The sequence below is a fragment of the Mya arenaria genome, chromosome 16, assembly GCF_026914265.1.
Source record: "Mya arenaria isolate MELC-2E11 chromosome 16, ASM2691426v1".
NCBI lineage: Eukaryota > Metazoa > Mollusca > Bivalvia > Myida > Myidae > Mya > Mya arenaria.
Genome location: NC_069137.1, coordinates 940,806 through 956,215, shown reverse-complemented (window position 1 = coordinate 956,215; position 15,410 = coordinate 940,806). Strand labels below are relative to the sequence as shown.

The 15,410-nt window shown below is 34.9% G+C and overlaps 1 protein-coding gene across 4 annotated transcripts; it reads left to right on the top strand.

Moving 5' to 3' along the window:
• The first annotated feature begins 1,451 nt into the window (after window positions 1–1,451).
• On the top strand, window positions 1,452–13,843 carry LOC128222071 (acidic leucine-rich nuclear phosphoprotein 32 family member B-like). Of its 4 annotated transcripts, none has more exons than XM_052930858.1 (8): window positions 1,452–1,620; window positions 3,454–3,597; window positions 4,036–4,155; window positions 4,871–5,027; window positions 6,506–6,553; window positions 7,553–7,737; window positions 9,976–10,060; window positions 10,271–13,843. In XM_052930858.1, the coding sequence occupies exons 1-8, from the start codon at window positions 1,567–1,569 to the stop codon at window positions 10,324–10,326; spliced, it is 849 nt and encodes a 282-aa protein (XP_052786818.1). In that variant the 5' UTR covers window positions 1,452–1,566; the 3' UTR covers window positions 10,327–13,843. The 4 variants fall into 4 exon arrangements, with proteins under 4 accessions (XP_052786818.1, XP_052786816.1, XP_052786815.1 ...); XM_052930856.1 differs by having other exon boundaries at window positions 7,553–7,743; XM_052930855.1 differs by having other exon boundaries at window positions 7,544–7,737.
• The last annotated feature ends 1,567 nt before the right edge of the window (window positions 13,844–15,410 follow it).

The following is a 15,410-nucleotide window of genomic DNA, read 5'->3' as shown; positions in this document are numbered from 1 at the left end:
CAACCCTCCCCATCCCAACAACAACAACAACAACAACAACAACAACAAACGACTAATCGACGCCATATGCAAACAGTGTCAAGAGAGCAGCTGAAAGTCAATGTTTTATATAGAGAGAGACACAACTGTCTTCTACTACCAGTGAACTAGACTGACGGGATTTTGATGGTGAGGGTGCGAAACTAAGAGGCATGCGCCGTCTGTACAGAACGGGTAATAAAGTCTCTAACGTGGTATGGTGGCTTTGGTGGTGGGGCGGGGGTGGGGGCTTTCAAAGAAAATGATAGCTTTTATAAGACTAACGTGCTACAGGGCCGTACCTGGGCATACAAATAAATTAAGGTACAAAGTCGATATTGGGAATAAAACTTTATAACATAAAGGGTGTAGACTGTATTACTTTTCACTGGTTAATTTTACTTAGTATTAGCGTTCAGAGTGGTTGAAAAATAGTTCAATTGTATCTGTATTCTTAAAAAAGACCCACGTCAGGGGAAATCAGTCCCGCTCCAACCCTATGTATCATATTAAGACCAGAATATAGAAATACATGGTTGGAGCGGGACCGATATCCCTTGACGTGAGACTTCTTTACTGGCCATAGCGCGGGAACCTAAATTATTTGTACGCCCCTGTTGTATTATATGTTACCATTTTCGTACACTAGAGTGATGATTTATGCGTACCAGGTTAGCTTTACCATTATCAAACCTCTGATGGGTGAGAATGTATGTACATGTAACTATGTGACATTAAAGGATTCACCAGGAAAACTATAAGGGGTTGCGCACCCCCCTCACCTCCTCCTCTAGGACCGCTGGCTTATCCTCATTCACCATCGTCTATAAAGTACCGCTCTTTACAACGCTACCCCTTCCCCCTTACGGTCAAATCCTGGGTTATGCAGTTGTTTGCCAATATATACTCGATTAAATGTTCATGCCTTTGAGGCCGACGTTAAAAACATAAGACCACAACACAATTATTATCATAAAACGTTAGTATAACTAGATCTCATTTGTGTTCTATACATAACTGCCTTATTTTTACATACACATCTGAAAAGGGGACGTAGAAAATTTATCAAAACAGTAAATCCGTGTATGATTTATTTTGGATTATGTTTTAGCCAATCTCCATATTATTACCAATATGTTATTATTGTTTGACAGGGTTAAAATATCTCATTTAATTAATTTACTCAACAGGGTCAAGGATAATGTCACGCGCATCGCCAAAACAGCTGATTTTACTACGCAATCCTACTACATTCATTCAAACAGAAACCACGTGTATCGCTGTGTTTACAATCGAAAATCCGAATGCCCGCGCACATGACGTCACAGCTGTTTCCGTTATCGATTGGCTGAAGGCTACCGGTGCTTTTGAATATTCATTATATTGTTCACGCTGAAGCTCGATTCTGATTGGTTAATTGGACTACACAGCAATCAGCCCGCGCAGAGAGACGATTTTGCCTTGGTTAGCCTAGTTTGTACACACGGTGTTGAAGTGACCCAAGAACAAGTTTTTCAACGTTAAAGTGACTATTTTAAAGCTGTCAAGATGGAAATGGCTAAAAGGATTGAGTTGGAGCGACGGGGTCGTATGGAGGATGAGGTAAGACTAGATTTTGTTGATTATAATCGTATGTGATACGATTTCGTGGGCTTGTACAATAGGCCAAGTGGTGGGGGCATGGTGTCCATTTTTGTTTCGAAGTTCAGCGATTGACAAAGTTATAATTGACAACTCGAGTATGTTTTTGCAGGCATTTGAATCAGCTTTGTATATAGGTAAACCTTTATTTTAAAATAGTTAATGTGAAATAATGAATTTTCCATTATTGCACAAAATGCATGTTTTGAAAATGACTTTTGACAGTTTTTGGCTTGAACGTTGTTTTTTTTAATGTAAACTTTCTAATAGATCTAAGCTGCTTGTTGATAAAGCATTGTATGGCGCTGAACTTCTGAAAGAAACAAAAATGTTCACATAATGGTGCATGACTTCTTGATGACCTGATAATTTGACACGTTTTTTGTTCGATTTTCTTGTTTGAAGCGTCTTCGCTGTATTTTCATGGCACAGAAACGTCCACCAGAACTGTTCCTTTGAATATAGCTTTGATTTTGATGATTCCTTGCTGTAAAAGTCTGTGATTTTGTCAATGTTTTGTCATCAGCCTCCGATGATGTGCATGTACATGGTCGCCATTTTAGCCATCTTGAACTTCTTTGTAATGTTAATATTTCTTATATCTAATGTATTCAAATGCTATTTAACCACAGATAATTCCTTTATATGTGTTTCCCCATCATTACAAACAGTTGTTAGATGTTGTTACATCCCCAGGTGCTTGTTTTGACTGTTGACCATTTTCAGTGCATCTTAGATTCTGTTCAAAATCCGCCATCTTTTGATGCAAATCTATTTTAAAGTTTTCTCGATATTGAACCGCGTTAAATTGCTCTTTATGGTTGATTTAGTTGTTATACGTAATTTTCTATCATTTCGGACCGTTTTTGTTTGTTTATTTTGCTGTAATCCCGAAAATAAAGTGAAAACACGCTGCACGTTTTTGCGTCATTTGACCTATTTTTAGTCTCATGATCGGAACTTGCAAACATGACAACGGATTTTCGAAGCTTGTGCAGCTGAGAGTCCAAAATCGTTGCAATTTCTTAAAGAAATCCACCATATTGTTGCATTAACATCAACTCGTTCGCAAAGTTTGATGCAAATAGTCTTAGTTTTGCAAAAATCGCGTTTTGTTTTGATATCGCGCAAACACTTCAGCCGATCACGGCCATTTTGGATTTTTCGGCGGAGTCGCCCAAGTGTAACGCCGAAGAAATTTCAAATAATTATCCAATTTCAAATGAGATCGGAGTGTTTTAAACACGTGCATAAGATTGTTCTTAATTATTTTCACATTTCACCATTCCTACTTTTAAAATTAAGCCACCCATAAGGTAGTAATACGTGTAAAAGATGCACTGAAAATGGCGATCGGTCTGCCATAAGCGCTCAATGGTTGTTTCACAAGTGAAGGGACTTTTTTAGTGAGCTACATGAGCGGATGAATATATTCAACAAAATATGAAATCAAATCAAATCTCACACGTTAGTCGTGATTTCTTAACAAATATTTCGATTCTGTTTTGAGTTTTCGTTCAAAGTGTAAATATTTTCACCATTTAGCAAGATATTGTATATCAGTTGACGAACTACTTTCTTGGCGAAGGTTCAGTGTTTTGCTGGAGTAGTAAGGCCCTATGCAAATGAGCTGTGACGTCACTTACCATGTGCTTGATGTAAACAAAACGAAAGTAAATACTTCATTATCTTTAAGAAAATGCTCTAGATAGTTCAAAACATTATGTCGATTCTATTCTTCAATAAAGTAATGAACATTACAGTTTGGTAAATAATATTGTTTATATTTTCCAGATAGCAGAGTTGAATCTGGACAACTGCAGATCACAGCAGATTGAGGGGTTGACAGAGTCTTACTCAGGGCTAGAGTCACTGAGCATTATAAATGTTGGTCTGACTACATTGAAGGGATTTCCAAAGCTTCCAAATCTTCGAAAGGTATACACATTTTAAAATGGCAGTGTGGTGGATTTTACAGTGCTTTTGTCAAAATTATTCTTTTGGATGAACAAGCCAAAATTCACATACTAGCTTCGCATTACATTTTTAAACAAGCCCTGCTGTATAAAACCCAGAATTTGAGCAATTCGGGAAAGCATTCGTGACGATATATATTCACGGTATTATTATAAAAGCAAACTGTATATCGATTATTAATTTAGTTATGGCATTTGTTAAGCACTGAGAGAGAAAATGTCTTTTCGTTCGGATTCAACTGTATTCATATAAAATACACTATTGAATTTTATTAACTATTACTTCCTGTTTTCTCGCCATGAAATAGATTGATCTTGCATAAGAATTAAACAAATATTTTTTTTCAGTTTATTGATAACTGAATTTATAATTATAAAATACATATTTGATCTATTTCAGTTGGAACTGAGTGACAACCGTATCTCAACGGGCCTCAACAACCTCTCCGGTTGTCCAAGTCTTACACACCTCAGTCTTAGTGGAAACAAAATTAAGGACTTCGAGCCTTTAGAAGCACTGGTAAGCGGATGTATTAATTTCCATAAGCATGAGTGTTTAGACAGGGTTCTACAGTCATTGAAATTAGACTTTTGGATTAACAAGCCCGAATTCTTATACTATTGCTTGGAATACTTTTGCTTGGCATCAAATTTTTGAACAAGCCCTACTATATAAAATTCAGAATTTGAGCAAGCCCGAAAGACATTTAACCAGTGCTGGGCTTGCGGGCTTGTGTAAATTTCGACCACTGGTTCTACCCATAAATGTTAGTATTCAGACAGTGTTCTGCGAATCTTACCATTCATTCCTTTAGTTACAGACCAGATTCTCCCTTTTGACCATTTCTATAAAGTCCATGCAGGGTTCTGCCCATCATACATGCCATATCCCCCAGCGGGGAGAAAAATTCCCCGGAATTTTGACCCATCCCCTGGTCCCCACCGGGGGATCCATATCCCCTGGAATTTAAAAAAAGCCCGGAGATGGCTGGACCGAAAGTCAAAGTCCACGCTATTCCCACGGACCGGGGGGGGGGGGGGTGGATACAATTGACTGGTGTATTACACCGAGCATGTAAATGAACTAAGAGGTTTTTGCATATGTCACTTGTCACTTATGGCATTTAAAAATAATTTAAGTAGGGCCAAGCAATAGGCAATGGGCGCTCGCAGATCTTGATAAACTCAATTAAACAAACAAATTTTCTTTGTTAACGTGTATTTCTCGTTTTCAGAAGGACTTGCCGAACCTTAAGAGCCTAGATCTGTTCAACTGTGAAGTCACAAATGCTGAAGATTACAGAGAGAAAGTGTTTGAATTATTATCAAACCTGAAATACCTGGACGGCTACGACCGCGATGACCAGGAGGCTGAAGATGATGAGGATGAAGGTAAATAATATTGTCAAATCATGAATTATATTGTGCATTAGAAGAAAGTTTTCTCTGATGATTTCTTTTTAATCAATCATTTTCCCAAATTACCCAATTTACAAATTGACTCAAATGATAAGCATCTGGAAGTTAAAAACCTTTCAACTATAATTTTCAGAGAAATAATCAATAGAGTTGTTGGGCTCAAGTTCTAATTCTAATTTAAATTCTAAGCAAACTGTTTCAATGAAAAATATTGTAAGGACATTTACTGCATAGATTTTGCCTGTGACTTTATGGAAGTCCACTTGCACTCTTAAAGGCCTAGATTAAGGAATGTTTTGCATGACAATCCCCTGCTGTGCATCTCATGCTAATTGCACTGATGTCACAGTAGGGGCCAATTTCCTGTTTATTTGTTAATTGGCTCAGGGCCATTTAGGGTCCTTTTATATTATAAACCCCCCAAAACTGATACTCAGAGATCTGATAAGACAATTTGGCAATTAGATTAAGATCAATACACAGTGGTTGTTTACTATACACCTTGTTTTTTTTTGGGGGGGGGGGGGGGCACTTAATATAGAAGGATTAAACTAGGCCTTTTAGCAGTGTAAGGTTTACGACCAACATATCTTCTTGGCTGAGCCCTAGTTCTCTTACCACAAGCAAGGGATGAAACCTGATTACTTAAAGTTCTGGTTATCGGTGGCAGGTGTCATTATTATATTAGCTGATAGTATTGGGGCTTGGTGGTTATAATCACATAATGAGCTGATAATATTCTTGCCTTGCTCATTATTATATGAATATTCATGTTTGTATTTGGATGACTGTATATAGTGGGCTGGCACATACAATTGTTAGCTAAAGAGCTAGCTTTTAATAGCAATACCCAAGTGTCCAACTGTAGAACAATGGGTACTGGTTTCCTTGCCCACCATATGAATGAAGAATTTTGTGCAGGGGAATGCGATGCGAATAGTCATTTAAAAGTTGTGTTACGTGAAATGTATTTTGCAAATGCTGTTTTCTCAATACGAACCAGCTTACAGCCAAAATGAACGATTCAAATGGCAAATTGGGCTGGTTTAAATTTGGAAAAATGTTCATTTTATGATAAAGAAGAAGTAACTGGTCGGTTAATCTAGTATCTTAGACGGTTTAACTAAAACCTATTGAGAACCATGCTAATGAGTAAGTGGTATTGCGGTAAAATATATAACCCACAGGGGAAGGCAATTATTTTCTTAGTATATAGGTGGGTGTCATTTTTGCTAATTTGGACTTCAAAAGAGTAAATTTGCTTCTGTACAGGGGTGGTATAATATAAAATTGCCTGCCCCAGGGGGGTTATATGTTTAATCAATAATGGAAAAGCCCTAATGGACTTAAGGAATTGTTGATCTTTAGTGAAAACATATGCAGTATAATACCCCAGATGCAAAGCAAAATGAACTGACTATGCCCATTTTTAAATCTGGTTAAATTTACAGATGGAGTTGAGGATTTTGATGAGGAAGAGGATGGTGAGGAGGAGGAAGGTAGGTTTGAAAATTATAAAAAGATTCGAGCTTAGTTTATACTGATTCCTTTATGCTTGATTGTGACGAAAGCTGAAAGCTTAATGAATCACTCTCCGAGTATGTTTCCTGAGAAGAAACCAGTACTGGTGTCCATTTTGAAAGGCCATGAGAAAGTACCTCTGTTAGGGATCGAACCCACGACCTCTTGGGTGAGAGGCGGGTACCTATAGCACTAAACCACTGTCGCCCTCCAAAAGTTTTAAGCTCATCTGGTGGTGTTTTTTTGGGGAGGTTTTTTGTTTGCTTAGATGGCATTATTGTTGTGCAAAGAATTCTACCATTCATATATTATATTCAAATTAGTTCAATGTTATATGCTGTCAAGGATAATGTACATTTGTGCATCATGATTAGGCCCATATGACTGGCTTTACCTCAAGCTCTGCCCCTTTGTCAGCTAGAAAAAAGGCAGCAGGGCCTCCATTAAGAATTTGTAACTGGAAGTATGAACTTCTTGTCCATCAATACAGGAAGTTTTTCACCAAAATTTGGAAGTTAAAGTTGCCCGAATACAATAATTTTCCACTATTTTTTTCAACTAGTATGTTAAAAATCAATTAATTTGCAACTATAACTTCCCGAATTCACAGATTTATATTATAATTATTTAATTTACCTCAAGTCAGATTGAAATTGTGACCATTAAAGTCATTTTTTATATTTTGAGCTTCCAAGCATTCAACTTAAGAAGTTTTCCTCAAAACTATGGAAGTTTTTATACTTGTAAGGAATTTTGGAAGTTTTAACCCATTTCTGAGAAGTAATCTACTTCCAAATTTCTTTAACAGAAGCCCTGAACAAATTTGCTTGTAAAGATAAATTTAGTTATTAATTGACTGGAAATGTATTATTTTTTTTCTTAATAAAAAATCAGTCATTTAATCCACAATAGAATTTCTGGTATTGGTATCGGTCACCATTTGTTTACACTATTTATCATGACAAAAGTTGTCATAGGTGGGGATGATGATGACGACGATGATGATGATGACGAAGAAGTAGAGGATGAGGATGACGACGATGATGATGTTCTCGGTGTTGAAGAAGACGATGATGATGATGAAGACGCAGAGGAAGAGGAGGAGGAGGAAGATGATGTGGGCTCAGCTCTGAAGTTGTTACAACAGCCCAACGATCTCGAGGTTAGTGTAAGTTGATTTTAGTGTATGTGGCTGTTGTGATGGTGGCAGGATTTTAAAGCTGCACTCTCACAGGACAATGTATCATGCGTTTTTTGTCTTGGAACGAGCCAATTTTTGCGACAATGCATAGAAACCAGTTCAGACAACGCGAAAACTTTTCCTTCTTCACAGGACATTGCGACAGGTAAATACTGAAAGTTTACCTGTCGCACCAAATTTTTACCTGTCGCAATGTTACAAACAGTATTCAGTAACATCAGCCTAAACCTTGATTTTAAGCCTCTTTTTTTAAATAAGTTTTGAAATTTCCCATTTGAACAGGTTTAGATCTTTTTGGTTAGATTTGTCCTACAGTTCTATAATAAATTACAAAAAAAGCCAAACATGATGTAAAAAAATCAATATTCGGATCTTATAAATGTCATAATTTTTTTCTTCCCTTGCCTCCCAAAAAAACTCATATCTGGTCTACCCATGAAACAGCTAGATCTTACTCTTTTAATTCATCTTTTAATTAAAGATACAATAGGGTTATAAAATGTAACGAATTGTACTACAAGTCAAACTCAGGCACAACATTTATGCAAAAACAAAAGTAGAGTTCTTGTTATTGGCAATGTTAAACAGAGCGGAAAGAAAGTCAGCTCGGTATATTAATCATCATATTTAAATTAACACTATTGCCGGGAACCACTACATACAGAATATTGTAATTTCCAAACATTTCCGTAAAATAAAAGTATTAGAGTACCAGCTGAAATCGGAACTTTAAGCCGTTTATCGGCTTTTACGGAAACATGTCGAAACGGGGTTTACAAATAGTGAAACACGGATTAACACGCTGAATAATCAAGATATAAAAATAACTCTGAACATTTATTTAGAAACTGAAAGTAAATTTTCCGAAAATTAAACGGTGCTGACTTTAATTTTTCACCGGACATTGTGACCGACCAAAACAAAAGTTTCGTCGGTCAAAATTGAAATATACCGGACATGTCCGACTGTCCGACGGACATTCGCATTGTCTGCCAGTTATATAAGACTGCTGACAAAAAATCAGATCGCAGATTTTTTATATTGCATAAGTACAAAAAATGACGGAACGGAAATTTGAAAATCTACGATCTGATTTTTTGTCAGCAATCTTATATCATTGTTTTGCAGATATTTACGCAAAAATTTGCTCTTTGCTCTTTCTAAGACAAAAAATAACAAAGTTGTAAAAATGGTAAATCTGTGAGACTGCAGCTTTAAGTGAGCCCTTCTTTTCCTACTTTTCCCTACTTTTTGTTGGGCTCTTTATCTTGAGAAAGCCCTACCATCCCTACTTTTTTGTAAAAATAGAAATTATACAAAAGTTTTTACTAAATGCATTGTTTGAAATTATCTAAATCTTAAATTTTAATGAGAAGCTGTGTCTAGTATTTTTGTAGGATTAGTTTGATGCAGTAGGTCTCCAGTGCTGCAAGAGGAGTTCTGTGATGAGAATCAGTGGTGCATGTTGACAAGTCAGAGGTTCATCTCCTCATCTTGTGGCTGAATCCCTCTTGAAGCACTGGTTTCTAAGCAAAGCTAACTATATGTACATTACAATTTATGAATAGCTTTAATAGTCATTCATTTGCATCCAAAAAGGTTAGTAAAGAGACCTACTATCCCTACTTTTTGCTCTTAGTATCCCTAGTTTTTCAAAAAGAAATCTACTTGTTTATCCCTGCTTATTTATTATTGATCACTTAAAAGCCTGTCGTGGCAGCCAGGGAAGCTCAATGAATTTTTTCTTCGAAGAAAATCGGAACTTATTTAAGAGCTCTTGAGCAATTTAGGATTTTATTAGTAAATTAAAATGACCAGTGATTTATAAGGATTTCTAAAGTTTCATTCCGGTTGAGAGATCTTAGCTTGAGCAGTGCCCTGCTGTGCTCTTTTGTTTGACAGAGCGGCCTTTTGATGTTAATAAACTTAATTTGAATTTTATTAGGACATTGTTTTTTGCCCAGACATTGGCATAAAAAAACAGTAGGACACATTATGCAATGGAGATAATTAACTATGGAAATCAATTAATAAAAGTTCTAAGCTGCTTCCTACGCCTTGTTGTTTTTTAAAGAAAAAAGTGAACCTTCGTTTCAGTTATCAAATGTGTAGTTTTTTCCCTAAATCTGTGCAAGAATATGAGTGTTCTCATTGCTGGGAAAAAAGACGTCATTTGTATGTACTCTTTGTAATTTGCAGGATGAGGAAGATGATGAGGACTTCGATGGCGAGGGTGCTGATGAGGATGAAGAAGATGTAGAAGAAGAGGAGGAGGAGGAGGAGGGTATGTGTGAAAGTGTTTTTTATATTGGAATGGTTTTTAAAAGATAATGTGACGGGGATATCTCAAAGTTACTTTGATGTAGGAGTTGTGTTAGGAGGATGAAACATCTCAAAGTGATTGAGTTGATAAGTTTATTTAAGATATTTTATGTACATTAGAAAACTTAATTGGTGCCTTTCTTTTAAATTATTGTTATTTCTTTCTTTTCAGAAAATTCCCCACAGCGAGGAACAAAAAGGAAACATGAAGGCGAGGAAGAATCGTGAACATGTTACCTCTCTTCTCATTGGACAATGTATCATGCGTTTTCATTGGACAATATATCATGTGTTACATATTCTCATCACAAACTATCCAATCACGGATCACCTTACATCTCATCATTGAATATGTCATTAGTGCATGCATTGTGAATAGACTTACTGATGAAAGCATCCATTTCATTGGTCGACGGATGGCAGAATACAGAATTGTGCATTTTGATTGGTCGAAAAGCTACGGATGAGAAGAATGTGTTAATTGTAAAGTCATTGTACAAACCATATTTACAGGGACATTATGTAATGTAATTTATGTGTTATATTTTGATCATCTAAAAACCTTTGTTCAAGTTCTTTAATGCTGTTTTTAGCTTCGTCTGTTATAGGAGAGAAAAATGAGTCAAGAGTCTGTTATAGATGTGTGGTCCTGGTCGGCGTGCAAACTCTTAAACATTTATCATAACTCCAGGGGCATTCAAGACATTCAAATGAAACTTGGTACACATATTGCTAGAGATAATACACATGTATAGCAAAGTTTTAAGCTCTAGAGATATGCGTCTTCTTGATGAAATGGAAAACTAGTGTGGGCATTTGCTCTGCGACACTTTTGCTCTGCCTCATTTTTTTGATTGAAAAATATTTATTTTAAAGGTAATTTTGAAGAAATAAGCAAAAACAGGTATTTAAGGAAACAAAATATTACTTCAATTGGAAACATTTGTAACAATATGTTCGGAATTTTGATAATATTGATAAATGTATATAGGAATGAAATCTGATTTAGAAAAACGCATTACGCTGGTTTTTCACTACTTAACCATTAGATGGACTTATTTAATTCCATTGTTTAAGATGCATTACGTTTTAATTGTTCATTGTAAATCTCTCAGAAAATATGCATTGTATTTTTCCACACTGTACATAAATATATGTGTATGTCATATTTTGGTGATTTCTCCGTTGTTAAGAAATTTGAGGCAATGCTGTTGTATATGAAAATGACTGTTAACATCGTACCTGTAAACCAAATATGTTAAAAACCAAATTTTGTCGACTCTTTGACAGTTAGTGCTATAAATGAGGGGATAGGCCTGCCTTTAAACGGACTTGTCAACATTTTATAGTCATATATTAAAGATATATTTTCCTGTGAGATGTGATCAAAATACTAAAGTCACTGTCTTAATTCAGCAATGAAAATCATCAAAAAATTCACATTAGATCTCTATTATTAAAAATTATTTGAAATTTTTGTGGGAAAATCCTAATTTGAGCCAAATTGTAAAACTTCTGCAAGTGTCCATTATCCTTACTTGATCCTTTTTTTAATAAATATAAATCCTATTTTAAAATGATATTCATATTTATTTAAAAAATATTTGCTCAAAAAAATTTCCTCCGAAATTGAAAAAAGTTCTGTCCACATTTTTTTGGATGTATTTTAAAAAATTATGCAGGGAGAAATTAAACTTGAAAACAGAAATTTATGATTGTAAAAAGTCCAATAAGTGGGACGGCAAATAAGAATTAATGATTCTTTTAAATGTTAATATAGGCAAGTTTGAACAATTGTTCTTTCAAATTTATGTTTTGGTCAGTTCATGGAATGGTGCAATTGGTATGTTCTTTTCAGAAAGTGGCAATCAAATTCCATTTATCTATGTGGTATTAAACACAAACTTGCACCTTTTTTAAGGAGTTAAAAAGAGGGGATATGTTTTGCTCTATTGATGATATTTACTGACTTGTATGTATTCCCTGACAGTCCTTGTTTAGAGTGTTCAACAACCATTATGTGTTTCTGTATTACATGTGTGTAATTGACCCTTAATTAACGTATTTTTATAGAAAAAAGTAAACTGAATTATTTTTGGCGACAAATGCCTCATTTAACAAGAATCATGCATGATTTGCCATTTGATGCACAATTTTAAGAACATTTTTACCGAAAAGGCTCATGTTATAACTTTTCCAAAATTTGTTGCAAAAAATGTTTGTATCAAATGGCAGCCCAAGTATATGTCGCTTCTCATTTTCAAAGCCCGTCCACAACATACATGACTTTATCGGGTGTGGATAATGAAACCATGTATAGATACACACTGATCAAAATAAACCATTTGTCTGAAAAACTCCTTACTCCAAAACTGTTCATCTGTAATATATGATTAATGACATTTTGTTAAGATGAAATTGTACATTTACTATGTAAATTTTAAAGGCCAAAGCTATATAACTAGTATTTATGGTTCCGAACTTGAGTGATTTGATGGAAATGTTATGAAGAATGAGTTTTACTAGAGCTTTATTTAATAGTAAGTTTGGCATTATGACAAAAATATTTGTGACCCAAAATGTGGTCACAATCTTAAAAAAAATAATTAGTTTACAGAATTAAGATTTAAGGAATTAAAAAATAAATAAAATATGTACCCCAACTTCAAAATGTGGGTCTTGTAATGCCAAACAAATGACTTTTATGTGTGGCTTAGTAAAGCAATCTGAAATCTAAGTAAGCTTTTGGGATAAGCCTTGGAGATCATGAAATGTTAAAAAAACATTGTATTTCTTGTTAATGTTTGCTTAAAGTCATGGTTAGAATATTATGCAAATTGTGTTACTTGCACATTAAAAGCTGTTGCAATGAAATGATTTTTCACGGAAAGAAAACGCTAGGTATTATTTCTATTGGATAATTATTTACTCCAATACAATAATAACTTGCAAATTATTATAGATCTTTGTTGATGGAAAATGAATTTTATTGCGACTTCTTTTGTTGTAAACTTGGTATCAGAAGTTACTTTGTGCAGTATAAGATACAAGGGCATGTGATTTGTGGTTACCTTGTACCCATATTAATTTGGTATTATTTGAAAAGTCTTTGATGTGCAGAAAAAATACCAATTTACTTATGGAATTAAAATAGGTTTTTTCATACGTCCATTTCCACTCATTATTACAGCTGATGTTTAATGAGTATTCACACAGTTGCTGACAGAAAACCAATCGTGAAAATATGAAAGCAAATTGGAAAGTGGTCAGGATTTCTTGAAGATTGTTTGCCCTTTTTTCCATTTCAAGCACAATTTCAGTTTGAAAAATGAACAAACACTTCTTTAACTTCATCAATAATGTTTTTTCAAATTCTTCAATATCTGAAAGCAATACCATTTCAAATATTTATTTTATACCAAATTTATATGAGATAGCGGGGCATTAGCATATGACATTATTGGATAATGTCTGGAGAAGGTGACAATATTTATTGTACATCAGAGTAACCTTAAGCAAGTATGATATATGACATTATCTGTTTAGAAACGATGATTCAGATTGGTGAAAAGTTGGTTATATGAGTTCATTGGCTGATACATTTGTGATGAAGCTAATAAATATATTTTTAGAAATATGAAATAATTGGATACAGAGCTGTGTAATTAGGTATGAAGAACATGAATATAGAACTAAAATTGTAGTTATATAGCCATGACCTTAAATAAAGTTTTAAAACTCAAAAGTATTTTGTTTTTGTTTGCATGATAAATGAGAAGTTGCAAAAGGACTGAGGCTTTGGATTGTCAGAAAACAATCATGTTCTCCCATAAATTATAATGAGATGTGACAAAAGTTGGCAAAATAAAGAAGTTTTTGCATGCAAAAACGACCCAAAACTAGAAACTGCAATATTTATTGTCTGGAGCATAACTTAAAAACTACTGGATGGAATTTATTAAAACTAACTGCGATGGTAAAGCATAATGAGAGGAAATGCAGTGTTCAAGAACCATAACTCTAAATTACTGAGTTATTTTCTTTTTTTACTTGATCTTATCTGGAGCGTAACTTGAAATCTAATGGATGCAATTAAACTTCATCATACAATGATAAAGCACTAAAGATGAAGTGCAGTGTACAAGAGGACCATAACTCTATTTCAGGTAATGACTGAGTTATTGCCCTTTGTAACCTGTCAGCAGCATTACTTCTATTTTACTCAATGGATTTTAATTATACAACATTTTTGTTAAATATGGTAAATGGAAATGCTGTGTGAAATTTCCTTCGACGTATGGCATCTTTTCAAAGTAATAGTTTACCATTCCTGTGTCCAGGTGTCATTCGTCTGAATTTGTCACTCTTGTGACAACTCTAGTTGGTCTATGATGGGCATTCCAAACAAGCGACACATTCAATTCTGTGGAATTTCAATTAGTTTATACAAATTTATGTTGAGCTCAAATTTGACAGGTAGAAAGATGGAAATTTGAGAAAGCGCAGAACTCCAGAATCATAATCATGTCCTTCATATGTATTTAGTAACCTTAACTTGATATTTTTCAATAATGATGGCTTGTCCGGGCTATATCTTGGAATGTTTTTTAAAGGATTCAAATAAAACTTAGTCTTAGTATATAGAGAGATGGCAATGACATTTATTAAATGTCTGAAGGTCAATATACAGGCCATTATGCAAAGATATTCTTTTACTGGTATTAGTGAATACACAACACTCACCACCAGTTTTCTCCCTTAGAGTATACTTTTAAACCATACTGGCAACTTTAAGCAGCTGGATAAGTGCATCGTCAGATACCCCCAATACACACTACGCTATGCTTCGTTGTGTACCGTGGGCAATTTGGCTAGGAAAATATCGCAATCATGAATACTTAATGAGGCAGTTTCATTGGTTCCGCAAAGTACCAGATACTTTATGGCTGAAAACTATTGTGGCGATTGCCGGAGTTGAACCCGGTCCGCCTTCTCACTACAATAATATTTGGCAGTTGTCAAGACCACATGGCCACGGAGGCTACTGACATTGTAAAGTTATTGAACAATATTTGAGCGTAACATGCAAATTCATTGGAAGAAGAGTTGTCTCTCCTGCCTCTTGCATATTCAGCAAAACGAGATTTTGAAGTGTAACGGAAGAAAGTACCGTGGTTGCCGACAATTGGAAATTATAATAACAAATCGAGGTCTTGATTTTGAAGTGTAATGGAAGAAAGTACCGTGGTTGCTGACAATTGGAAATTGTAATAACAAATCGAGGTCTTGAAGCATGACTGATATAAATGTAT